Here is a 27,654-nt window from a genome sequence, read left to right as displayed (position 1 = left end):
GGGTGGACGTAGGGAAGTTGTTTCCATTAACAGGGGAGACTCGGACCCGGGGGCACAGCCTTAGAATAAAAGGGAGTCACTTTAGAACAGAGATGAGGAGAAATTTCTTCAGCCAGAGAGTGGTGGGTCTGTGGAATTCATTGCCACAGAGGGCGGTGGAGGCCGGGACGTTGAGTGTCTTTAAGACAGAAGTTGATAAATTCTTGATTGCTCGAGGAATTAAGGGCTATGGAGAGAGAGCGGGTAAATGGAGTTGAAATCAGCCATGATTGAATGGTGGAGTGGACACGATGGGCCGAATGGCCTTACTTCCGCTCCTATGTCTTATGGTCTTATGGTCGCAATCCGTGCTATCAGTTCAAAATGGGTTTAGAGACACCTTTGGCCCACAGCTAGACGGCCCCGATTGGCAGGAACTCAGCAAAATGCCCAACGGTACGTATGTGAGAGCAAGAATCAAAATAGAGCCGCCCAGGCCCCGAAAAGAAAAGCACCCGCACCCCCGACTGCACAGGCAGCACCCAACACAATGAACCCCATCACCACGCAGCGCAGGGTTACCACGGAAGGCCAACCCGATTTTGTGTACACCGCCCCATTATCGATCACCCAGTTACGAGATGCCTGCGAGAAGATAGAAACTTTCCACCCCACATCGGACCCACATCACTTTTTGGAGTATGGTTTAGACGAGCCGGAGCAGGTTAAGCTCATAGTTGTGTGCTTAGACCCCTCAGTTAGTTCAGCCCTTCCCGACCCACAAAATGTAGGAGGAGGTAGCCTCCAAGAAATGAAAACGGCCATTTTAGACGCCATAGGATATAACAGAGGAGATCTGGTTGACGGACTCAACCGGTACAGGCAGAACAGGGGAGAGCATCCAACAGCGTTTGCTGGACGCCTTTGGATCCATTTTACTGCAGTATTCGGTGAGTTAGCCTGCACCCATTTATCAGCAGACAATACGGCCAAATGGACCTGTACGTTAGTATCCCATGCCACAGAGGCAGGACAGAAGGCTTGCACCAGTTACGACCCCTCAGACCCAACGCACAATGAAGCGTGGGTCCTGAAACGATTGTCCAGAACTTGGGAACAGTCGGTACAGAAAAAGACAGAGCATGAGAGAGTAGACGCGACCATGAATCCAGTAAGGGAACACCAAGACCCCGCGTGGGTAAGTGAAGGCAGAGGTACAGCGCCACACTCCAAGACACAGGAATGCTACAATTGTGGACACGAGGGGCATTACGTCCGAGAATGCAATGCCCCCCCAAAGCAGCAAAGGAATCAGCACTCAAATGCACCCCCCCCCCCCCCCCCCCGCACAGAAACAATACCCGACCCATTCACAGCGTTAGCGCCCGACCAGATAATTCAGCCATGAATGGCACCGACTGACAGTGTTTGGGCTCCCCAACTTAAGTCCGGAAGACCGGTCGTTGCAGGCACAGTCCGGGGACACCCCGTAGAGTTCCTTTGGGACACAGGAGGGTCCTGAACGACGTTAAACTCCACCATGTACCAGAAAGAGATTTGGCTCCACTACGGACACCATTACCCTTAGTGGCTTTACAGGTCACCTCCAGCAGGGACACATCACAGCCCCTGTGGACGTACAGCTCCGTAATATTAGGACAAAACATTTGGTTGGTTTAGTAGACTTGCCCCAGGCAGCAGAACACATTCTAGGTATCGATTTCATGAGTACACACAACCTCTCATTCGACCCAGTAAACCGATGCATCTGGAAAATGGCTCGAGCAGCGCGAGCCCCCGCCACAATCACAGTAGGAGATTATGCCCATAGAATCAGCTCAGTAGGAGAGTACTGGTTTGATCCACAAACCATTACCACAGACAAAGCAGTTAGAGAGGTCTTGAAAAGACATAAGACAGCATTTGCTCAGCACAAGCACGACTGCGGCAAAATCCCAGGTGTTGTAAACATTACAGGTCCCGATCCCAAGCCCCAGAAACAGTATGGCTTCCCCCAGCAAGCCGAGGGAGAGATAGCCAAGGTAATTCAAAGCTTATTGAATCAAGCAGTGATTCGACCCGTCGCATCGACGAATAATGCCCCGATTTGGCCAGTAAGGAAACCCGATGGATCATGGCGACGGACCATCGACTACCGGGAATTGAACAAACTAACTCCCCCAGCAGCCCCCACCGTTGCCCATAAGTCCCGAGACCATGTTGAGACAGGGACTCCAGTCAAAATATTTTTTCGTATTAGATATCAGTAATGGCTTTTGGTCCATACCACTGGACAAAGCATGCCAGTATAAAATTGCGTTCACTTTCCAGGGACAGCAGTACACGTGAACGTGCCTTCCACAAAGCTTCCACAACTCCCCCTCCATTTTTCACATACGATTGGCAAACGGATTATCTAAATTTTCCCGCCCTGAATGCCTTGTTCAGTATGTGGACAACTTGCTCCTACAGACTGACACCAAGGAAAAGCACATCTCGCTTCTTTCTGAATTATTAGAACTCCTTACAACGATTGGATGCAAAATTAACCCCAAGAAAGCCCAAATCCTTCAGGAAAAGGTCACTTATTTAGGTACAGTCATCACGCATGGAAGCACGAAATAGAACTCAAAACGGATTGATTCCATCGTAAATTTGCCCTTGCCCCAGAACGTTACAGCCTTCCAGTCATTTTTAGGACTCGTTGGCTATTGTCGGAACCATATCGACGGATTTGCCACAAAAGCAGCCCCACTCTCCGAGTTACTAAAGAAACAGGCCCCATGGAAATGGATTCCACAGCACAAAGATGCCTTGGTTGCATTGAAAGCGCCCGGAGCACAGCCCCTGCTTTGCAAGCCCCAGATCCACACTCCCCGTACACGATAGAGATAGCGACCACCGACCGAACCTTTTCGGCCCTCCTCCTGCAGGAAAGGCACGATCGTCTAGGACCCGTAGCCTACGCCTCACGAGTCTTAGATCCAGCCGAGCAAGGATTTTCAGCCTGCGAGAGGCACCTGTTGGCAGTTTTCTGGGCAGTACAGTACTTCTTGTACATAATCAGACTCAACCCAGTAACTATTTTGACCGAGCACACCCCGACACAGCTTTTATTGGACGGCAGATTAAAGGACGGCACAGTAAGCCAAATTCGAGCAGTGCGATGGACCCTACTCCTACAGGGACGCAACATTACCGTGAAATGGACAAAAACGCACATGTTTCTGGCCAACATTTTCACTGTGCAGGAACCCATTGAGTGCAAGATCATAGCCCCCAAGAACAGCACAGGCCCCGAAGTCGGTACCAAGAAAGACAGGTATCGGACCCTAGCCCACAGACAAAGCCCTGAGAATTTTGTAGATGGCTCCTCCACAGCCCTCGAAGGAAAAAGGATAACAGGCTGTGATATTTATGTAGAGGACGCGCAAGGATGCGCTTTAGAAGATCATAGAATTTACAGTGCAGAAGGAGGCCATTCGGCCCGTCGAGTCTGCACCGGCTCTTGGAAAGAGCACCCTACCCAAGGTCCACACCTCCACCCTATCCCCAGAACCCAACCCTACACTAAGGGCAATTTTGGACACTATGGGCAATTTATCATGGCCAATCCACTTAACCTGCACATCTTTGGACTGTGGGAGGAAACCGGAGCACCCGGAGGAAACCCACGCACACACGGGGAGGATGTGCAGACTCCGCACAGACAGTGACCCAAGCCGGAATCGAACCTGGGACCCTGGAGCTGTGAAGCATTTGTGCTATCCACAATGCTACCGTGAGATAGCTTTAAAGTTGCTTGGACACTTAGGTTCGCAGGCAGCCGAGTTAGCAGCCATTGCTTACATTGTCCAGCACCCCAATTCATTCCCGACCCCTGCAGACATATATTCGGACAGTTTGTACGTCTGCAACAGCATTACGGAATTCCTACCCCTGTGGGAATCGAGGGGGTTTATTTCCGCCGACTGAAAACCTCTCCCCTCAGCCCCACTGCTCCAACATCTCCTCCAGACAGCGAAAGGCAGACAATACGGCATCGTCAAAGTAAGAAGCCACCATTGTTCCTCCCCACCCGGTAATGTGAACGTTGACGCCCTAGCGAAGGCAGGCTCACGACATGGCCACTTTTGGCAACCCCCGAGAGTGCCCCAGTATACGCAGTTCAGGTCTCACAGACCAACATCCAAGACTTAGCCCAGGCACAAAAGGAAAACGAGACATTGAGGGAAATTTAAAAGAAAACTTCCCAACTCCCTATGAAGAATTTAGGAATTCTTTGACGGTCCATGAGGGAATCGTTTTAAAGGATGGAAGTTATGTAGTCCCCAACCAGGACAGGAATGAGATCATTTGAAAGTTCCATGACGGACACCCATTACGTCAAAAATGGTTTAATTTGTGCTCAAAATAACCCCGACTGGTATACGAAATAAGCCCAGCTACGCCATACCCACCCTGAAAATGGCCCGTGGACAAAGCTCCAATTAGATTATATTGGTCCCCTCACCCCTGCAGAAATGGATACAAGTATGTGCTAGTGGTGATAGACACATTTACGAAATGGGTCGAAGCATTCCCATTGAGAACAAACACAGCCAAGGCCACCGCAAAGGTCTTAACAGAACAGATTTTTACAAGATGGGGACTCCCCCGTAGTATTGAGTCGGACCAAGGTTCCCACTTTACGGGAAGAGTCATGAAAAATGTTATGACAATATTTGTAATTAAACAAAAGTTCCACATTGCCTATCACCCGCAGTCCAGCGGCATCCAGTGGAGCGCATGAATCGTACGCTAAAAGCCACCCTTAGGAAAATGGTGCAGCAGCACAATACAACATGGGACACAGTGCTCCCATTCGCACTGATGTTTATCGAGCTCTACAGGATATACCCCCCATACCCTCATGACCAGACGATCAATGAAGGGTACCGAATACGTATTCGGACTGGATTTGGCCAGCCCCGCACTCACCGCCCTGACCGATGAGAAAGCAGTCCAGCACATGGTAGACAATATTAAAGCAGCACAGCTCACTGAAGCTGTTCGACTAGGCGCTAAACGAAAACAGAGTAAGGCCTGCTTTGACAAAACAGTACACCCGACAGAGTATAGTCGGACAGCAGGTAATGATCACCTTGTACAACCCTAGTTCGTTCCTCTCCCCTAAATTTGCAGGACCATATTCAATTTCAGACAAGGCAAGCCCCTCGGTTTACAAAATCACGTTTCCAAACGGAAAATCAGGATGGTTCCATGTAAATCAGCTTAAGGTTTATAGAACGCAGTGCAGCCACTCGCACCATCTCTCATTGCGATGGCAGACAATGAGGACCTGTCCACTGACAACCCGAGTTCCCCCTCCCCAGAAGCATGTCCACAGACACGACCTTGACCACGCCCCCAGCATCAAATTTTACCCTGACGCTTGATTCGGCTGCTTGCGACAGCACCACTGAAGCCCCTGAAAGACCCGAACAGAGATCCCACGAACCAGGCCCCAGTCACTACAGGCCCACTCAGACGATACACTCAGCCCCTTTGAAACAATTTATCTGCCCACTCCAGAACCTGACCTGCCACCCGAAGATAGCGACACCCCCCTGACAACCTCCCTACAGACATGAAGCACTGGCATCGTGACAATTCCTGTCGCTTGACGAGAAATGACGAAATGGAACCCACGTCAGCACACGCCGCGTTAGCACGCAAACTCCATGAAAGAGTTTGGCACCCGGGAGATGGAGACAGCTACGGGTCTGACTCCCACCATGGTAACCCCTTTGCAAATCAATTTGAAATGGAATTGAGGTGTCCAGATGATGAGAGTCAGAAACCGATGGAGATTTATGGTATCTCCCTGATGGAGCCTGCCCATTTTTTTCCTTTACTTTGTTATTTTAAAATGTTGAATGTTTGTTTATTTGTGCGACTACTCGTGTCAATCTCACTGAATTTCTTGATACAGTTTCTTCTTTCGGTCTCACACCAATGTTCTTGATGCAGCCATAATTACTCGTCTGACGCCACATGGCAGTCAGTGAAACAAGTTTGCCGGCAACCCATATTGTTACAAATTCGTTCCGCTCTTGGAAGGTCACTCAGGCAGTGGAGTAACGGCACTGATCCCCGCCCTGCCTGGGGACCCCCTACTCATTTGGTCAGCCAAGCTCGGGTAGTAGAGCAACGGCCCTACCCGGGGATCCCACCCATTCTTGCCCTGCCACGGATCATACGCACCACCCCATTCAACTACTTGGTTTAGAAACTCTTTTTCTGTTTTTATTTCCCCCCCCCCCCCAGTCCTGTGGTTTAAAGAATGCTCTTTGCCACTACTTTTGTCCTTCCTGGCAACGCTTCGGTTGCTATTCCCCCACATACTATTTACATGAAAGAAACACTTAGGTTAGAAAAAAACAAGTTTGCAGAGGACGGAGAAATTGTCCGCCCACTCAGCTCATCAACCACAGTCTGCGAGAGTGCTCGCACTGTGACACAGAATTTTTTGGGGATGTCTCGTCTCCGCAAATGGTTGTTGAAAAAAAAAAAAAGAGGGAGTCACATAGGGTGACGATTATAATGGGAGAATTGACGTTAAGGAGACACAGACAGAAATACGAGATGTTAAACAACATGATGATAACAGACACTATGCTTGTTCCCTTAGAGAGATACGAAGACACTCGACGGCGAAAGAAAACCCGAACAAGATGAAGACGACCCTGATGATCGGCATCATGTTCGTCGCTGGAACAGTCCAGTTGCGCGCGTTACCTACCTCCACCTCCCTCACTACATAGGCCCCGAACACGACCACCCAACACAACACCCCCGGCCCAGGCACTACACCGCACACACACACCCAGCCACCGATACCCTCACATGGAACCTCATCAAGTGGTATTCACTGTCTTACACAGTGGGGGCCTTACTAATAATAACCATATTGTACAGCGTCATCCAGACAATTAGATTGCGGAAATGGAGACGGAGAGCCCCCGCCCCCCAGTATATACATTCAGAGCCCCTTTCCTCGGACTCCAGCAGACCTCACACTCTTTCTGAACCTTTTCCTTAATAAATTCCGCGGTTGTTGTTTTGTTAATAAAGTTTATTTTTCTGTGTAAGTGTCAGTGATCGGAAGAAATGCGATGCTATTGAATATTGTTTTTGTATTGTAACAAAAGTTTTTGGATTGTAAATAGCAGCATGAGTGTAGTCTAGTTAGAGACAGTTAGAGGTTCCCCTTTTACTGAATGTTAAGTGGCCCCCTAGAGATTCTTAGACATGTGTTGTTTAGGGAAATTAGATAAATGTTTTTGGACCCATAGGACAGAGTAGAGTAGAACCTGTCCTTGGTTAAGGGTACCCGGCATCCCAAGAGAACAAAGAAGACCCAGTATTGTGATCCTTCACGCTTCGCGTTGAGGATCAAGAGGATGGAGTATAGCCATCTGGGATGGCCACTTCCAACTAAGCACAGAGCAACTCGCAAAGACTGATGGGTAAAATGGACAAGCCAAGAGTCGGGCAGGCTCAGAGCCTGAAATGCATATTTGTCAGCAAAGTCCAGACGGTATTGAAACTCCGTCCCATTAGCATGTTAATCAGGCCGATTAGCATGTGATGGCCCATCTCCCCCAACACAAAGGACTGGTACTCCAGCAACCGGGACAGTCCCAGACATTTCGGCGCCACTCCCTGTCCATGGGAAACACAAACAACGGGGTCAATGACCGCTTGAGACACGCCCAGTCATCCAGATCCCCGACCACTTATTGGCTAAGGAATCGGACGGAGTGTTCAGGGATCACCCAATTAGTAAGGCCCAAATCGAAGGACCGCCTAAAAGAGTGCGAAAAACCCCCAAGTATAATGGAAGAGTTTGCCATATGCTCGCTCTCTTTTGGCCTTGGTACCCCGGTCACGGTCATCGCCAACTGCAGCAACACCAGAAGCAAGTTCGAGTTCAACGCCCGCTACCAGACGGATGAGCCCAGCTGAGCAGCAGTTACCCCTTCGAACCCAAGAGATCCAGAATTGAACAGCGGCCACTGTTTCCTGACCTAAGCCGGGTGCCCGAAGTTAAGTACAGGTTGTCTTAGTAATAGGTGTAGTTACCTAGTAGTGTTTATGCTGCATGATTGATTGTATGTAAATAAAGTACCCTTGGCCTTGAACTAACTAACTGGTATTTGGCTCTTTGATCGATAGCCAGATGAAACTTGTGGTGGTATCATTCGATACCTGGCGACTCTAAGCATTCGGACACAGACAATATAGAAAGAAAGGCAAATTTACTGATTGCCCTAATTGGGACAGAGCCAGAATAAAGAGCATAGTAAAGAGAAATTGGCACCACACTACAATTTGCATACTGCCACAACCGGTCCACAGCAGACGCCATCTCCCTGGCCCAACACTCATCCCAGGAGCATCTTGACAACAAGGACTCCTACATCAGACTCCCATTCATTGACTATAGCTCCGCCTTCAACACTATAATCCCAGCCAAGCTCATATCAAAACTCCAAAACCTAGGACTTGGCTCCTCCCTCTGCAACTGGATCCTCGACTTCCTGATCCATAGATCACAATCAGGAAGGATAAACAACAACACCTCCTCCACGATAGTCCTCAATACCGGGACCACGCAAGGCTGTGTACTTAGTCCCCTACTATATTCCCAATTCACACACAATTGTGGGGCAAAATTTGGCTCCAGCTCCACCTACAGGTTTGCTGATGACACGACCATAGTGGGTCGGATCTCAAACAATGAAGAGTCAGAGTACAGGAGGGAGATAGAGAACCTAGTGGAGTGGTGTAATGACAATAATCTCTCCCTCAATATCAGCAAAAGTAAAGAGCTGGTCATTGACTTCAGAAAGCAAAGTATCGTACACATTCCCTGTCTGCATCAACTTGGCCGAGGTGGAGATGGTTGACAGCTTCAAATTCCTAGGTGTCCTGGCCCACCCATGTCACGTTACGACCAAGAAAGCACAATAGCGCCTATACTTCTTTGGAAACTAAGCTAATTTGACATGTCCACATTGACTCTTACCAACTTTCACAGATGTACCACAGAAAGCATCCTATCTGGTTGCATCACAGCCTGGTATGGAATCTGCTCGGCCCAAAACCGCAAGAAGTTACAAAGAGTCCCAGTCCATCACACAAACCCACCTCCCATCCACTGATTCTGTCTACACCTTCTGCTGCCTTGGGAAAGCGGGCAGCATAATCAAAGACCCCTGCCCTCCTAGCCGGGTTATTCTTGCTTCCAACTTCTTCCATCGGGCAGGAGATACAAAAGTCTGAGAACATGCACTAATAGATTTGAAAACACCTTCTTCCCCACTCCTGAATGACCCCTTAGGGTCTGAACTGATCTTTTTGCACATCTTCTTTATTGAGCAGTACTACACTCCTGTATGCTTCACCCAATGCCTGTGTCTATGTATTTACATTGTGTATTTCTGTATGTTTCTTTTTCATGTATAGAACGATCTGTCTGGACTCTATGCAGAACAATACTTTTCACTGTACCATGGTACACGTGGCAATAAACCCAAATCCAAACATGCCTAACGCATGTTTTATCCCTTCCAGCATAACCTCTACTGCATTAGTGTTTATTAGGTTTACCCAGTCTGTATGAAACTGAAGCCCATTATTACTGGATTACCCATGTTACATGTATCTCTAATTTCCTGATTCATACCGTGTCCAACATTACCACTACAATTTGGTGGCCTATATTTGATGCCCCCTGCGGTTTCTTCGCTCCATCCAAACTGATTTTACATCTGTTCCTTCGATCCAAGATCTTATTCGTTATTACCTATCTTTCCAAACTGATGTGTATCCTTCGGTATTCAGTTCCCCATCCTGGTCACGCATTAGCCGCTTCTCATTTAAATCATGACATTTAAATCACACCCACTTACCTCAATTGGAGCCATCAAATCACCCATTTTTATCTGAATGCAGGCAGCATTCACAATGATTGCCTTAATCCTGCATCTTTTTTTGAAACAAATTCCAATTTAGGGGCAATTTAGCATGGCCAATCCGCCTACCCTGTACATCTTTGGGTTGTAAGGGCGAGACCCACACAGACACGGGGAAAATGTGCAAACTCCACACGGACAGTGTCCTGGGGTCGGGATCGAACCGGGGTCCTCAGTACCGTGAGGCAGCAGTACTAACCACTGAGACACCGTGCCATCCCTAACCCTGTCCTTTTAACGTTATTTGGCTTTCTGATCCAATTTGATGAATGCCTCTGCTTAGTCTATCTTCTAATTTTGCTTACTACTTTTCTAGTTCGGGTACCAGTTTTGTTTGCCTCCGATCTGAGCTCCCTCGGAGGGTTCTATCCCCTTGTCAATCTAATTTACACCATTCCAACAGAAGCAGCAGCAGATCGCCGGCTAGGCTAAGGAGCAATCCATCTATCATGTTGCACAGGCCCCACCTTCCCCAGAATTGCTCTCAGTGCCTCAGATTCCGATATCTCCCTCCAACACCAATTCTCCAGCCACATATTCAAATCTTTCAATCCTCCTTTTCCTGTGCTCACTCGCACGAGGCACTGGGAATAATCCGGAGGTTCCTCCTTTTGAGGTCCTGCTCTTTAATCACCTTCCTAGCTCCCTAAAATTTGCTTTCAGGACTCCATTCCCTTCCTACCTGAAGGCAACATACCATTCTGGAGTCACGTCCACAGCCACAGAAACACCCATCTGTTCCCCTAACTAACGAATCCCTTTATCACTATTACTCTTCCACTCTTCTTCCATAAGGAGGCGGCATGGTGGCAGTGGTTAGCACTGCTGCCTCACAGCGCCAGTGTCCGAGGCTCGATTCCTGGCTCTGGGTGACTCTGTGGAGTTAGCACCTTCTTCCTGTGTCTGCGTTGGTTTCCTCCGGGTGCTCCGGTTTCGTCCCACAGTCCAAAGATGTGCAGGTTAGGTGGATTGGCCATGCTAAATGCCCCTTAGTGTCCAGGGATGTGCGGGTGAGGTGGGGCTATGGGGATGCAGGGATAGATTGGGAGCCAGGTTAGGATGCTCTTTCTGAGGGCCGGTGCGGCCAAATGGTCTCCTTCTGCACTGTAGAGGTTCTATGTTCTATGGTTTCTCCCCTCCTGTGAGGCTCGGCCACAGCCATGGTGCCCTGAATTTGTCACTGACTGCACTATTCTGAGGAACCATCACCAGCATCAAAAATGAAAACCGATTTGCAAGCAAGGTCATCGCAGTAGACTCCTGCACGATCTGCCTGGCTCTGGTGATGATTTATTCCTCTTAGTACAGAATCTTTACAGTTATTTATATACTGATATCATATCTAAAGGTGTATTTAAGAGGATGAACAAGTTCAACGTTTAATTATTACCTTAGTGTTGCCTTTAAACTCCTCCTGATCAAAGTCAAAGTGACGGCACAGTGCACCAACAGTGAAAAGGGAGCGAAGGAGGGCCGGTTTATTGCCAACTAGAGCAGTGTTGCTGGAATCCTCCTGGTGCTGTCCCTTCAGTTTTGTTAGAGCACCTGCCACGAGTAAAAACACAATTTTATTTAAGAGTAATGAGTTTGTTTACAGTCTTCATGTTTCAAAGTTCAACATTTGCACAGAATACAATGTGGGTCTGAATGAGAATTGATAAATCGAACGGATTCTGAGGAAGGATGTTCTTGCTCTCGAGGGAGTGCAACGAAGGTTTACCAGACTGATTCCAGGGATGGCGGGACTGTCATGAGGAGAGATTGACGAGGTTGGGATTGTTCTCACTGAAGTTCAGAAGAATGAGGGGGGATCTCATAGAGACGTATAAAATTCTAACAGGACTGGACAGGGTAGATGCAGGGAAGATGTTACCAATGATGGGTGTGTCCAGAACCAGGGGTCACAGTCTGAGGATTCAGGGTAAACCATTTCGGACAGAGATGAGGAGACATTTCTTCGCACAAAGAGTGGCGAGCCTGTGGAATTCATTACCACAGGAAGTAGTTGATGCTAAATCATTGAATATATTCAAGAGGCAGCTAGATATAGCACTTGGGGTGAATGGGGTCAAAGGCTATGGGGAGAAAGCAGGATTAGGCTATTGAGTTTGCATTTGATAAGGTTCCCCATGGTAGGCTTCTGCAGAAAGTAAGGAGGCATGGGATAGTGGGAAATTTGGCCAGTTGGATAACGAACTGGCTAACCGATAGAAGTCAGAGAGTGGTGGTGGATGGCAAATATTCAGCCTGGAGCCCAGTTACCAGTGGCGTACTGCAGGGATCAGTTCTGGGTCCTCTGCTGTTTGTGATTTTCATTAATGACTTGGATGAGGGAGTTGAAGGGTGGGTCAGTAAATTTGCAGACGATACGAAGATTGGTGGAGTTGTGGATAGTAAGGAGGGCTGTTGTCGGCTGCAAAGAGACATAGATCGGATGCAGAGCTGGGCTGAGAAGTGGCAGATGGAGTTTAACCCTGAAAAGTGTGAGGTTGTCCATTTTGGAAGGACAAATATGAATGCGGAATACAGGGTTAACGGTAGAGTTCTTGGCAATGTGGAGGAGCAGAGAGATCTTGGGGTCTATGTTCATACATCTTTAAAAGTTGCCGCTCAGGTGGATGGAGCTGTGAAGAAGGCCTATGGTGTGCTCGCGTTCATTAGCAGAGGGATTGAATTTAAGAGCCGTGAGGTGATGATGCAGCTGTACAAAACTTTGGTAAGGCCACATTTGGAGTACTGTGTACAGTTCTGGTCGCCTCATTTTAGGAAGGATGTGGAAGCTCTGGAAAAGGTGCAAAGAAGATTTACCAGGATGTTGCCTGGAATGGAGAGTAGGTCTTACGAGGAAAGGTTGAGGGTGCTAGGCCTTTTCTCATTAGAGCGGAGAAGGATGAGGGGCGACTTGATAGAGGTTTATAAGATGATCAGGGGAATAGATAGACAGTCAGAGACTTTTTCCCCGGGTGGAACACACCATTACAAGGGGACATAAATTTAAGGTGAAAGGTGGAAGATATAGGAGGGATATCAGAGGTAGGTTCTTTACCCAGAGAGTAGTGGGGGCATGGAATGCACTGCCTGTGGAAGTAGTTGAGTCGGAAACATTAGGGACCTTCAAGCAGCTATTGGATAGGTACATGGATGACGGTAAAATGATATAGTGTAGATTTATTTGTTCTTAAGGGCAGCACGGTAGCATTGTGGATAACGCAATTGCTTCACAGCTCCATGGTCCCAGGTTCGATTCCGGCTTGGGTCATTGTCTGTGCGGAGTCTGCACGTCCTCCCCGTGTCTGCGTGGGTTTCCTCCGGGTGCTCCGGTTTCCTCCCACAGTCCAAAGATGTGCGGGTTAGGTGAATTGGCCAATGATAAATTGCCCTTAATGTCCAAATTGCCCTTGGTGTTGGGTGGAGGTGTTGAGTTTGGGTATGGTGCTCTTTCCAAGAGCCGGTGCAGACTCAAAGGGCCGAATGGCCTCCTTCTGCACTGTAAATTCAATGATAATCTATGATTAATCTAGGACAAAGGTTCGGCACAACATCGTGGGCCTAAGGGCCTGTTCTGTGTTGTATTTTCTATGATCAGCCATGATGGTGATAAATGGTGGAGCAGGCTCGAAGGGCCAAAAGGCCTCCTCCTGCTCCTATCGTCTCTGTATCTATGTATTAATTGGGATAGTCATTGTGTTCAGGGCTTAGATGGAGCAGATTTCGTAAAATGTATACAGGAGAACTTTGTAGTTCAACATGCGGAGGGTCCAAGAAGGGATGGTGCAGTGCTGGACCCAATTCTGGGGAATGAAGCCAGACCGGTGGTTGATGAGTCCGAATACAGGCGGGAGATAGAGAACCTAGTGGAGTGGTGTAGCGACAACAATCTCTCCCTCAATGCCAGCAAAACTAAAGAGCTGGTCATTGACTTCAGGAAGCAAGTACTGTACACACCCCTGTCAGCATCAACGGGGCCGAGGTGGAGATGGTTAGCAGTGTCAAAATCCTAGGGGTGCACATCTCCAAAAATCTGTCCTGGTCCACCCATGTCGACGCTACCACCAAGAATGCACAACAGCGCCTATACTTCCTCAGGAAACTAAGGAAATTCAGCATGTCCACATTAACCCTTACCAACTTTTACAGATGCACCATAGAAAGCATCCTATCGGGCTGCATCAAAGCCTGGTATGGCAACTGCTCGGCCCAGGACCGCAAGAAACTTCAGAGTCGTGAACACCGCCCAGTCCATCACGCAAACCTGCCTCCCATCCATTGGCTCCATCTACACCTCCCGCTGCCTGGGGAAAGCGGGCAGCATAATCAAAGATCCCTCCCACCCGGCTTACTCACTCTTCCAACTTCTTCCATCGGGCAGGAGATACAGAAGTCTGAGAACACGCAAGAACAGACTCAAAAACAGCTTCTTCCCCACTGTTACCAGAATCCTAAATGACCCTCTTATGGACTGACCTCATGAACACTACACCCTGTTTGCTTCATCCGATGCCAGTGCTTATGTAGTTATATTGTATATGTTGTGTTGCCCTATGTATTTTCTTTTATTCCCTTTTCTTCCCATGTACTTAAAGATCTGTTGAGCTGCTCACAGAAAAATACTTTTCACTGTACCTCGGTACACGTGACAATAAACAAATCCAATCCAATGTGATGGTGGGGGAGCATTTTGGTGATAGCGATCACAACATGGTGCAATTTAAGTTTGTTATAGACAAGGAAATAGATAAATTGCAGAAAAAGATCTTGGATTGGGGGAGAGCAGACTTTAGTAAAATAAGGCAGGATCTGGCCAAGGTAGTTTGGAAAAATTACTGGTGGGAGATCTACAGAAGAGCGGGAGGGAGGGGGTTGGGTCAAAGAGGAAATGGGGAGGGTGCAGGCCCAACATGTTTCCTCGAGGGTAATAGGAAGGAGTAACAAGTCCAGAGAACCATGGATGGCCAGAGATATTCAGGATAGAATGAGAAAGAAGGGAGAGGCTTTTAATAAGTACAAGGGAAGTAAATCAACAGAGGTATTCGTGGAGTACAGAAAATGCAGGATGGAGCTTAAGAAAGCAATTAAGAGAGGAAAGAGGGGTATCAGAAATCTCTTGTTAAAAGTAGGGAAAATCCCAATATATTCTATAAGTGTATCAATGGGAAGAGGATAACTAGGGAAAGAGGAGGGCCCATTGTGGGCCAAGAGGGAATCTGTGGGTGGAGCCAGAGGACATTGGTATTTCAAATCTGTCTTCACCCAAGAGAATGAGGCAGATATGGAACTCCGGGAGAGCGACTGAGAGGTTATCGAGCAAGTTGTCATAGGAAGGAAAGTATTGGCAGTGATGACAGGCTTAAAAGTGGACAAATCACCGGGTCCGGACAAATTGTGTCCCAGGTTGCTGTGGGAAGTGAGAGGAGTTTGCAGGGGCCCTGATCCAAATTATTAATTCTTCCCTGGCCACGGAGGAGGTGCCAGAGGACTGGAGAATTGGGAATGTGGTCCCAGTGACCTGATTAATACTACACTCCTGAAAGCTCCACCCGACGCTGGTGTCTAGGTATTTACATTGTGGACCTTGTCTTGTCCTATTAAGTATTTTCTTTCCATGTACTAAATGATCTGTTTGAGCTGCGCGCAGAAAAATACTTTTCACTGTACATATGACAATAAACAAATCCAATCCACTACAGAAAAGCTGTTGGGATAAGCCAGAGAACTACAAACCAGTGAGTCTCACGTCAGTGGTGGGGAAACTGATGGAGAAAATTCTGAAAGAGAGAATCTATCTCCACTTGAAGAGGCAAGGTTAGATCAGGAATAGTCAGCATGGCTAAGAGGGAGGTCATGTCTAACAAATTTGATTCAATTCTTTGAGCACGTGACTAAGTGTGTAGATGAGGGTAGCGTAGTTGATGTAGTTTACATGGATTTCAGCAAAGCCTTTGACAAGGTCCCACATGGGAGACTTATTAAAAAGGCAAATGTACATGGGATACAGGGGAACCTGATGAGGTGGATTCAAAGCTGGCTGAGCTGTAGGAGACAGAGGGTGATGACAGACGGCTGCTTTAGTAACTGGAAGCCAGTGACCAGGGTTCTGTTATGTGTCCCCTATTATTCGATATTTATATGATGACTGTGGAGGGTAGGATCAGTAAGTTTGCGGCTGACACAAAGATTGGCTGGGTGGTAACAGTGAGGCTGAGAGTCCTGGGTTACAGGAGGATATAGACGGGACGGTCAAATGGGCAGAAAAGTGGGAGATGGAATTTAACCCTGAAAAGTGAGGTGATACACTTTGGAAGGAACAATTTGACAAGGAAATAGTCAATGAATAATAATAATATTTATCATTGTCACAAGTAGGCTTACATTAGCATGCAATGAAGTGACTGTGAAAATCCCCTAGTCGCCACATTGCGGCACTTGTTCGGGTACACAGAGGGAGACTTCAGAATGTCAAATCCACCTAACAAACACGTCGTTCGGGACTTGTGGGAGGAAACCTGAGCACCCGGAGGAAATCCACGCAGACACGGGGAGAACGTGCAGACTCCACACAGACAGTGACCCAAACCGGGAATCAAACCTGGGACCCTGGCACTGTGAAGCAACAGTGCTATCCACTGTGCTACCATGGCACACACTGTGAAGTCATGTGGAACAAAGGCACCTTGGCGTGTTTCTAAACAGATCTCTAGAGGCAGAGGGACAGGGTAATAGGGTGGTGAAAAAGGGCATATGGTACATTTGCCTTTATCGAACGAGGCATAGATTACAAAAACAAGGAAGCCATGTTGGAGTTATGTAGAACATTGGTGAGGCCACAGCTGGAGCACTGTGTGCAGTTCTGGTCGCCACATTATAGGAAGGATGTGATTGCACTGGAGGGGGTGCAGAGGAGATTCACCAGGATGTTGCCTGGGATGGAACATTTCAGTTATGAAGAGAGGTTGGATAGGCTTGGGTTGTTTTCTCTGGAGCAGAGAAGACTGAGGGGCGACCTGACCGAGGTGGACAAGATTATGAGGGGCATGGACAGAGTGGATAGGGAGCAGCTGTTCCCCCAAGTTGAAGGGTCTGTTACAAGGGGACAAAAACTCAAGTGAGGGGTGAGAGGTTCAGGGGGGATTTGAGGAAAAACCATTTTACCCAGAGGGTGGTGATGGTCTGGAACGCACGGCCTGGGAGGGGGGGGGTAGGGGAGGGTTGCTTCACATCCTTTAAAAAGCACTTGGCACGTCTGAACATTCCAAGTGCTGGCAAATGGGATTAGGATTGGCAGATTAGGTGCAGACTCGGTGGGCCGAAGGGCCTTTTCAGCACTATATTTTTCTGTGATTAAACTTTAATTCCAGATTTTTATTGAATTCAAATTTCAATATCTGCTGCTGTGGGATTTGAACCTGGGTCCCCAGAGCATTACCCAGGATCTCTGGATTGGTAGTCCTTTGACAATGCCACTACACCATTGCCTCCCCATAAGTGTATTGTACAGGTTATCTAACAGTGCAAAACATAGTATTTATTCAAAGAAAATATAGAAGGATAAGCAACTATAGTATGGCAATAATAGTTTACTACAATTATTCAAATAGAGGTTATAGAAGCCTGGAATGGTTACAGTACAGGAGGCTAGTCAACTCTTTCTGCTTGAAGTTTGTGTGCAAGCTCAGACAGCGGGAGTCAGTAGTCCAAGTCTGTTACTCAACTGATGCCTGCACAATCGTGCACAGACATTTCAGCAAACAAAAAATCTTTTGCACCAGCCTGCCATGAGGGACCTTATTAAATGCTTAACTAAAGTCCATGTAGACAACATCCCCATCCCTTCCCTCGTCAATCATTTTTGTCACCTCCTCAAAAAATTCAATCAAACTAGTGAGACATGACCTCCCTCATACAAAACCGTGCTGTCTGTCGCTAATAAGACCATTCACTTCCAAATGTGCATAGATCCTATCTCGGAGAATCTTTCCCAACAATTTCACTATCTCTGGTGTCAAGCTCACTGGCCTATAATTACCCAGATTATCCTTGCAACCCTTCAAAGAACAAAGAACAAAGAACAAAGAAATGTACAGCACAGGAACAGGCCCTTCGGCCCTCCAAGCCCGTGCCGACCATACTGCCCGACTAAACTACAATCTTCTACACTTCCTGGGTCCGTATCCTTCTATTCCCATCCTATTCATATATTTGTCAAGATGCCCCTTAAATGTCCCTATCGTCCCTGCCTCCACTACCTCCTCCGGTAGTGAGTTCCAGGCACCCACTACCCTCTGCGTAAAAAACTTGCCTCGTACATCTACTCTAAACTTTGCCCCTCTCACCTTAAACCTATGCCCCCTAGTAATTGACCCCTCTACCCTGGGGAAAAGCCTCTGACTATCCACTCTGTCTATGCCCCTCATAATTTTGTATACCTCTATCAGGTCGCCCCTCAACCTCCTTCGTTCCAGTGAGAACAAACCGAGTTTATTCAATCGCTCCTCATAGCTAATGCCCTCCATACCAGGCAACATTCTGGTAAATCTCTTCTGCACCCTCTCTAAAGCCTCCACATCCTTCTGGTAGTGTGGCGACCAGAATTGAACACTATACTCCAAGTGTGGCCTAACTAAGGTTCTATACAGCTGCAACATGACTTGCCAATTCTTATACTCAATGCCCCGGCCAATGAAGGAAAGCATGCCGTATGCCTTCTTGTGCATCTTTTTTTCTTTTTGACAATATTTTCAAGTTCCCTGGTCATCCATGGTTCCCGTATCCTGCCTTTTTACCAGCACATGCCTGTCCTGCACACCTGTGTAGCCCCTTTCAATGACCTGTGGACCTGTACTCCTAGATCTCTTTGACTTTCAATACTCTTGAGGGTTCTACCATTCACTGTATATTCCCTACCTGCATTAGCCCTTCCAAAATGCATTACCTCACATTTGTCCAGGTTAAACTCCATCTGCCATCTCTCCGCCCAAGTCTCCAGACAATCTAAATCCTGCTGTATCCTCAGACAGTCCTCATCGCTATCCGCAATTCCACCAACCTTTGTGTCGTCTGCAAACTTACTAATCAGACCAGTTACATTTTCCTCCAAATCATTTATATATACTACAAAGAGCAAAGGTCCCAGCACTGATCCCTGTGGAACACCACTGGTCACAGCCCTCCAATTAGAAAAGCATCCCTCCATTGCTACCCTCTGCCTTCTATGGCCTAGCCAGTTCTGTATCCACCTTGCCAGTTCACCCCTGATCCCGTGTGACTTCACCTTTTGTACTAGTCTACCATGAGGGACCTTGTCAAAGGCCTTACTGAAGTCCATATAGACAACATCTACTGCCCTACCTGCATCAATCATCCTAGTGACCTCCTCGAAAAACTCTATCAAGTTAGTGAGACACGACCTCCCCTTCACAAAACCGTGCTGCCTCTCACTAATACGTCCATTTGCTTCCAAATGGGAGTAGATCCTGTCTCGAAGAATTCTCTCCAGTAATTTCCCTACCACTGAAGTAAGGCTTACCGGCCTGTAGTTCCCGGGATTATCCCTGCCACCCTTCTTAAACAGAGGAACAACATTGGCTATTCTCCAGTCCTCCGGGACATCCCCTGAAGACAGCGAGGATCCAAAGATTTCTGTCAAGGCCTCAGCAATTTCCTCTCCAGCCTCCTTCAGTATTCTGGGGTAGATCCCATCCGGCCCTGGGGACTTATCTACCTTAATATTTTTTAAGACACCCAACACCTCGTCTTTTTGGATCACAATGTGACCCAGGCTATCTACACCCCCTTCTCCAGACTCAACATCTACCAATTCCTTCTCTTTGGTGAATCTTCCTCCAATCCTCTGGGATCTCACCTGTGGCCAATGAGAACTCAAAGATTCTGACAGAGGCCCAGCGACTTCATCTCTTGCCTCCCTCAGTAATCTGGGATAGATGCCATCTGGCCTGGGGATTTGTCTACCTTAATGCTTTTTAACACACCGAACACTACCCCCCTCCTCATAATGACTTGTTCTAAAGTGTTTACACATCCCTCTGAGACACCACCAATCAACATGTCCCTCTCCTTTGTGAATACTGATGCAAAATACTCATTAAGGACCTCACCTGCTTCCTCTGGTTCAATACATAATTTCCCTCCTTTGTCCTTGAGTGGGCCAATTCTTTCTCTAGCTACCTTCTTGTTCCTAATATAAAATGCCTTGGGATTCTCCTTAATCCTGTCTGCCAAGGACATTGTGTGACCCTTTTTGCCCTCCCTGCTTGAGCTCTTTTCTACTTTCCTTGTCTTCCTCAAGTGCTTTATCTGTTTTTAGTTGCCTGTACCTCACTTATGCATCTTTTTTTCTTTTTGACAATATTTTCAAGTTCCCTGGTCATCCATGGTTCCCGTATCCTGCCTTTTTACCAGCACATGCCTGTCCTGCACTCCCATCAACTGCTCCTTAAAACTCCCACATGCCAAATGTGGATTGACCCTCAAACAGCCTCTCCCAAACACCAGCCTCCAAATCCGGCCTAATCTGGTTGTAGTTAGCCTTCCCCCAATTTAGCACCTTGACCCCAGGACAACACTCGTCCTTTTCCATGAGTATCCGAAAACCTAGGGAATTGTGGTCACTGTTCGCCACATGTTCTCCCACTACAACATTGATGAACTGGCCAGGCTCGTTCCCGAGCACTAGGTCCAATATACCCCCTCTCTAGTCGGACTATCCACATATTGTTCCAAAAAACTTTCTTGGACACACTTAACAAATTCCTCACCGTCCAGACCCCTAGCCCTAAGAGATTTCCAGTCAATATGACGAAAATTAAAGTCTCCCACTACAACAACCTTATTATTTCTACATCTATCCAGAATTTGCTTACATATCTGTTCCTCAAATTCCCGTGGGCTGTTGGGAGGCCTATAGTACACCCCATCATAGTGGCTGCCCCGTCCCTGTTGCTGAGCTCTACCCTTTTTTTCCCCAAACATTGAGTACATATAAACGATTTGGAGGAAAATGTAACTGGTCTGATTAGTAAGTTTGCAGACGACACAAAGGTTGGTGGAATTGCAGATAGCGATGAGGACTGTCAGAGGATACAGCAGGATTTAGATTGTTTGGAGACTTGGGCGGAGAGATGGCAGATGGAGTTTAATATGGACAAATGTGAGGTAATGCATTTTGGAAGGTCTAATGCAGGTAGGGAATATACAGTGAATGGTAGAACCCTCAAGAGTATCGTCAGTCAGAGAGATCTAGGTGCACAGGTCCACAGGTCACTGAAAGGGGCAACACAGGTGGAGAAGGTAGTCAAAAAGGCATTCGGCATGCTTACCTTCATTGGCCGTGGCATTGAGTATAAGAATTGGCAAGTCATGTTACAGCTGTATAGAACCTTAGTTAGGCCACACTTGGAGTATAGTGTTCAATTCTGGTCGCCACACTACCGGAAGGATGTGGAGGCTTTAGAGAGGGTGCAGAAGAGATTTACCAGGATGTTGCCTGGTATGGAGGGCATTAGCTATGATGAGCTGTTGAATAAACTCGGTTTGTTCTCACTGGAACGACAGAGGTTGAGGGGCGACCTGATAGAGGTCTACAAAATTATGAGGGGCATAGACAGAGTGGATAGTCAGAGGCTTTTTCCCATGGTAGAGGGGTCAATTACTAGGGGACATAGGTTTCAGGTGCAAGGGACAAGGTTTAGAGGAGATGTACGAGGCAAGTTTTTTTTTTTTTTTTTACACAGAGGGTAGTGGGTGTCTGGAACTCGCTGCCGGAGGTGGTGGTGGAAGCAGGGACGATAGTGACGTTTAAGGGGCATCTTGACAAATACATGAATAGGATGGGAATAGAGGGATACGGACCCAGGAAGTGTAGAAGATTTTAGTTGAGACGGGCAGCATGGTCGGCACAAGCTTGGAGGGCCGAAGGGCCTGTTCATGTGCTGTACATTTCTTTGTTATTATTTGTGAGGGTCAAGACGTGCTTGGACATGCTGAATTCTCCGTCTGTGTACACAAACAGACGCTGGGGTGTAGCGACTTGGGGATTTTCACAGTAACTTCACTGCAGTGTTAATGTAAGCCTGATTGTGACAATAATAAAGATGATTATTGCACAGGGTATTGGTGAGACCACATCGGGAGTATTGTGCACAGTACTAGTCTCCTTGGTTAAAGAAAGATGCAATTATATTAGAAACAGCCTGGTGAAGGTCTACAAGACTAAAACGAGGAATGGGCGTGTTGTGTTATGAGGAAAAGTTGAAGAGTTCTGTATCCACTGGAGATTAGAAAGTTAAGAGGCGACTTATTGAAAAATGTTAAGGTCCCGAGGGGTATTTGAGAAAGGCAGCAGGGACAATCCAGAAAATTATAGGCCGCTGAGCCTCACGGTGGGGAAGCTTTTGGGAAAGTTACTGAGGGACAGGATATATGCATATTCGGAGGAAAATAGACTAGTTAGTGACAGGCAGCATGGTTTTGTACGGGGAAGGTCACGTCTCACCAACTTGATTGAGTTTTTTGAAGAGGTAACAAAGAAAATAGATGAGTGAAGGGCAGTGTATGTAGTTTCTATGGACTTTAGTAAGGCGTTGACAAGGTCCCACATGGCAGAATGGTACAAAAACTAAAATTACGTGGGATTCGGGGTGGGCTGGCTAGATAGAACATAGAACAGTGCAGCATAGTACAGGCCCTTCGGCCCACGATGTTGTGCCAAACTAGTCTGAAACTAAGATCAAATCAACCTACTCCCAATCATTCTGGTGTGCTCCATATGCCGATCCAATAACCGCTTGAAAGTTCCTAAAGTGTCTGACACCACTACCATAGCTGGGAGTGCGTTCCACGCCCCAACCACTCTCTAAGAACCTACCTCTGACATCCCTCCTATATCTTCCACCATGAACCTTATAGTTATGTCCCCTTGTAACAGCTACACCCACCTGAGGAAAAAGCCGCTGAACGTCCACTCTATCTATCCCCCTCATCATCTTATACACCTCAATTAAGTCACCTCTCATCCTCCTTCGCTCCAATGAGACAAGCCCTAGTTCCCTCAACCTTTCCTCATAAGACTCTGCTGATTTCACCTGTGGGAAGTGCACCCATCTCCAGCTCCTCAGAAACCACGTTACGGAACTGGATGAACTTGGGATCATTCAGGAGGCAGAGATGGTCATAGATAGTAGCTTCAGGGATGTAGTTACTCCGAAGAATGAAGATAGATGGGTGACGGTGAGAGAGGCTGGGAGGAAGCAGTCACTACAGGGATCCCCTGCGGTCGTTCCCCTGAGTAACAAGTATACCGCTTTGGATACTGGTGGTGGTGGTGGTGGTGGGGGGGGGGGGGGGGGGGAGAAACTTACCAGGGGTAAGCCACAGTGACCGGATCTCCAGCACTGAGTCCGTCCCTGTGGCTCTGAAGGGAAGGAGGGAGAGAAATAGTTATTGGGGACTCGATAGTTAGAGGGACAGATAGACGGTTCTGTGGCAACGAAAGAGACTCACGGATGGTACGTTGCCTCCCGGGTGCCAGGGTCCGTGACATCTCAGACCGTGTTTTGAAAATGAAATGAAATGAAAATCGCTTATTGTCACGAGTAGGCTTCAATGAAGTTACTGTGAAAAGCCCCTAGTCGCCACATTCCGGCGCCTGTTCGGGGGGAGGCTGGTACAGGAATTGAACCGTGCTGCTGGCTTGCCTTGGTCTGCTTTAAAAGCCAGCAATTTAGCCCAGTGTGCTAAACCAGCCCCTCTCAGAATCCTTAAGGAGGAGGGGGAACAGTCACAAGTCGTGGTACACATCGGTACCAACGACATAGGTGAGAGAAGGGACGGTGATTTAAAACAGGAATTTAGGGGGCTAGGGTGGAAGCTGAGAGCCAGGACAAACCATGTTGTCATCTCTGGTTTGTTGCCGGTGCCACGTGCTAGCGAGTTGAGGAACAGGAAGAGAGTACAGATAAACATGTGGCTGCAGGGATGGTGCAGGAGGGAGGTTTCAGTTATGTGGATAATTGGAGCACATTCTGGGGAAGGTGGGATCTGCACAAACAGGACGGTTTGCACCTGAACCAGAGGGGCACCAATATCATGGGAGGGAAATTTACCACGGCTCTTCGGGGGGGGGGGGGGGGTTAAACTAATTTGTCAGGGGGATAGGAAAATGAGCTGTAGTCCAGAGGCCAGTGTTGAGTGTAGTGAGATACTGAGGAGGGTATCAAGGTCACAGGCATGTACCGGCAGACAGGAAGGTGGGTTGAAGTGTGTCTACTTTAATGCAAGGAGCATCCAGAATAAGGTAGGTGAACTTGGAGCGTGGATTGGTACCTGGGACTACGATGTTGTGGCCATTACGGAGACATGGTTAGAACAGGGACAGGAATGGTTGTTGGCAGTTCCGGGGTATAGATGTTTCAGTAAGAGTAGGGAAGGTGGTAAATTTGGCCAATTGGATAAGTAACTGGCTATCACATAGAAGACAGAGGGTGGTGGTGGATGGAACATTTTCAGACTGGAGACCAGTTATCAGCGGTGTACCACAGGGATCAGTGCTGGGTCCTCTGCTATTTGTGATTTTTATCAATGACTTGGAGGAGGGGGCTGAAGGGTGGGTCAGTAAATTTGCTGATGACACCAAGATTGGTGGAGTAGTGGACGAAGTGGAGTTCTGTTGTAGGCTGCAAAGAGACATTGATAGGATGCAGAGCTGGGCTGAAAAATGGCAGAAGGAGTTTAACCCTGATAAGTGCGAGGTGATTCATTTTGGACGGACAAATTTGAATGCGGATTACAGGGTCAACGGCAGGGTTCTGAGGAATGTGGAGGAACAGAGAGATCTTGGGGTTCATGTCCACAGATCTCTGAAGGTTGCCACTCAAGTGGACAGAGCCGTGAAGAAGTCTTACAATCATTCCCCCTCGCCCAAATATTTCCTCGTCCCAAATTTAATCCCCACCCCCCAAACAAATAACCATAGATCACAATTGGTGTTTTAAACATTTTATTGCAATATGTATAGAGAGCTGGGGGTAATAGAAGACAGAAAGCAGTGGTGGAAGGGTGTTTTCCAGAATGGAAATCTGTAGCTGGTGGTGTTCCGCAGGATCAGTGCTGGGACCTCTGTTGTTTGTCGTACATATATATTTTTTTAAAATTAAGAGCACCCAATTATTTTATTTTCCAATTAAGGAGCAATTTAATGTGGCCAATCCACCTACACTGCACATCTTTGGGTTGTGGGGGTGAAACCCACGCAGACACGGGGAGAACGTGCAAACTCCACACGGACAGTGACCCAGGGCCGGGATCGAATCCAGATCCTCAGCGCCGTGAGGCAGCAGTGCTAACCACTGAGCCACCGTGCCGCCCGTTTGTCGTTCATATAAATGATCTGGAGGAAATGTGGGTGGTCTGATCAGTACGTTTGCGGGTGACACGAAGATTGGTGGAGTTGCCGATAGTGCTGAGTTTCCAGAGGATACAACAGAAAATAGACAGATTGGAGACTTGGGCACAGAAATGGCAGATGGAGTTTAATCCGGACAAATGAGAGGTGATGCATTTTGGAGGATCAAATCTAGGTATGAATTACACTGTAAATGACAGAACCCTGAGGAACATTAACATACAGAGGGATCTGGGTGGGCAGGTCCATAGTTCCCTAAAGGTGGCAACACAGGTGGCCAAGGTGATTAAGAAGGCATCTGGCATGCTTGCCTTCATCAGCCGGGACACTGAGTACAAGAGTTGGAAAATCTTGTTGCAGCTGTATAAAACCTTGGTTAGGCCACATTTGGAGTTTTGCGTGCAGTTCTGGTCACCACATTATCAGAAGGATGTGGAAGCATTGAAGAGAGTGCAAAGAACTTTCACCAGGATGTTGCCTGGTCTCGAGGGTGTTGGCTATGAGGAGAGGTTGAATAAACTAAGATTGGTTTCACTGGAATGACGGAGGCTGAGGGGAGACCTGATAGAGGTCTGCAAAATTATGAGAGGCACAGACAGGGTGGATGGTGAGAGGCTTATTCCAAGGGTGGAAGTGACAATTACAAGGGGGCACAGGTTCAGTAAGAGGGGGAAGTTTAAGGGAGATGTGTGGGTAAGTTTTTCACGTAGAGTGGTGGGTGCCTGGAACGCGCTGCCAGAGGATGTGGTGCAAGCAGGAACATCAGCAACATTTAAGAGGCATCTGGATGGGTCCATGAATAGGGAGGAAATAGAGGGATACGGACCGAGTAAGGACTATGTTTTAAGTTAGGGCATGATGGTCGGCACAGACTTGGAGGGCCGAAGGGCCTGTTCCTGTGCTGTACTTTTCTTTGTTCTTTTTCTTTGATTGAGGGGGGCCGAGGGGAAATTTGGCGGATGTTTCATTTTGTCAGGGAATCGGGAACTAAGGGTCACTGTTTAAATAATAATAACCTTTGTCAGAAGTAGGCTTACATTAACACTGCAATGAAGTTACTGTGAAAATCCCCTTGTTGCCACATTCCATTTTTGCCACATTTTCATGGTCATTTCATTTCATTCCGGCACCTATTCGGGTACACAGAGGGAGAATTCAGAATGTCCAATTCACCTAACAACATGTGTTTTGGGACTTGTGGGAGGAAACCGGAGCACCCGGAGGAAACTCACGCAGACATGGGGAGAACGCGCAGACTCCGCAATGAATCGAACCTGTTGTTGTGAAGCAACTGTGCTACCGTGACGCCCATATTAAATGTTAAGGGGTCACTCTCTCTGAGAGCGGAGTTTCTGGAACTCTCTTCCACAGAGTTTTTGAATATTTTAAAGGTAGAGCAAGAGAGATTCTTGATTAACAAGGAGATGAAAGATTATCTGGGGTAAGCAGGAATGTGGGGTTGAAGTTACAATCAGATCAGTCATGATCGTATTGAATCGTGGGGCAGACTGGAGTGGTCCACCCCTGCTCCTAACCCAAAAGATAAATATGGGCTACTTACCATAATATCTATTGAAACAGGCCCACACAAACTTGTAGTTGTGAGTTACTCTGTTCACTACAGCACCCAGACAGCTCACACAGTGTTGAACAACCTGCCAAAAAATAAGATAAAAGTCCATTAGCCAGTGATGCTAAACAGACCCAATCTCAACATTCATCAAATCTATGACAGCAAACAGCTAGTCATATGGACTTTCTTTAACAACACAAAATGATTAGCACCCACTGAAGGATTTATAGTCAGCCATAGTCACACAAATAAATAGGGTGGTCACCTCAAACTGGAGGGAAGGAATGAAGGAAAGGAAATAACCAACACAAAGTAGGCAAGTATTTGTGCTGTGCTGCACCGAATAAGATTTTTTCCTGATTTTACATCTCAGTTCAGGTGGAGGTATATTAGAGGCAGTGAGCACGACGGGAAACAGGGAATGCAGTGAAAACATTAATAATTCAATGTCTGAGCAGCCAGGTGAGAAATCATGAAGCACTTTTCCAATGAAGGGTAGGGTAGTATCTGGAACTGTTCCCCCTACCCCTCCCTAAAAATGTTGTAGGTCAATTGCATCTTTAAATTAGAGATAGATAAGACTCTAGGGATATGCAGCAAAGGCAGATTCAAGACGTTTAGCCACAACTGACCGAAGGGAATCCTGTGGGGTGGAAAGGATTTCT

At 47.4% G+C, this 27,654-nt stretch overlaps 1 protein-coding gene across 4 annotated transcripts in view; it reads right to left on the bottom strand.

Annotated features, from left to right (window-relative positions):
* LOC140429045 (nipped-B-like protein) overlaps positions 1-27,654 on the bottom strand; it is an 817,118-nt gene that overhangs the window by 121,302 nt on the left and 668,162 nt on the right. For all 4 annotated transcript variants that reach the window (XM_072515574.1, XM_072515576.1, XM_072515575.1 and 1 more), the window contains 2 exons: positions 26,978-27,071; positions 11,392-11,546 (listed from right to left, as the gene is read on the bottom strand). In XM_072515574.1, the coding sequence (XP_072371675.1) occupies positions 11,392-11,546; positions 26,978-27,071 (249 nt within the window). The remainder of the gene's footprint in view (positions 1-11,391; positions 11,547-26,977; positions 27,072-27,654) is intronic.

The sequence above is a fragment of the Scyliorhinus torazame genome, chromosome 9 (assembly GCF_047496885.1).
Source record: "Scyliorhinus torazame isolate Kashiwa2021f chromosome 9, sScyTor2.1, whole genome shotgun sequence".
NCBI classification, from domain to species: domain Eukaryota; kingdom Metazoa; phylum Chordata; class Chondrichthyes; order Carcharhiniformes; family Scyliorhinidae; genus Scyliorhinus; species Scyliorhinus torazame.
Note: the sequence above shows the minus strand (reverse complement) of the source record. Positions and strands in the feature narration are given on the sequence as shown.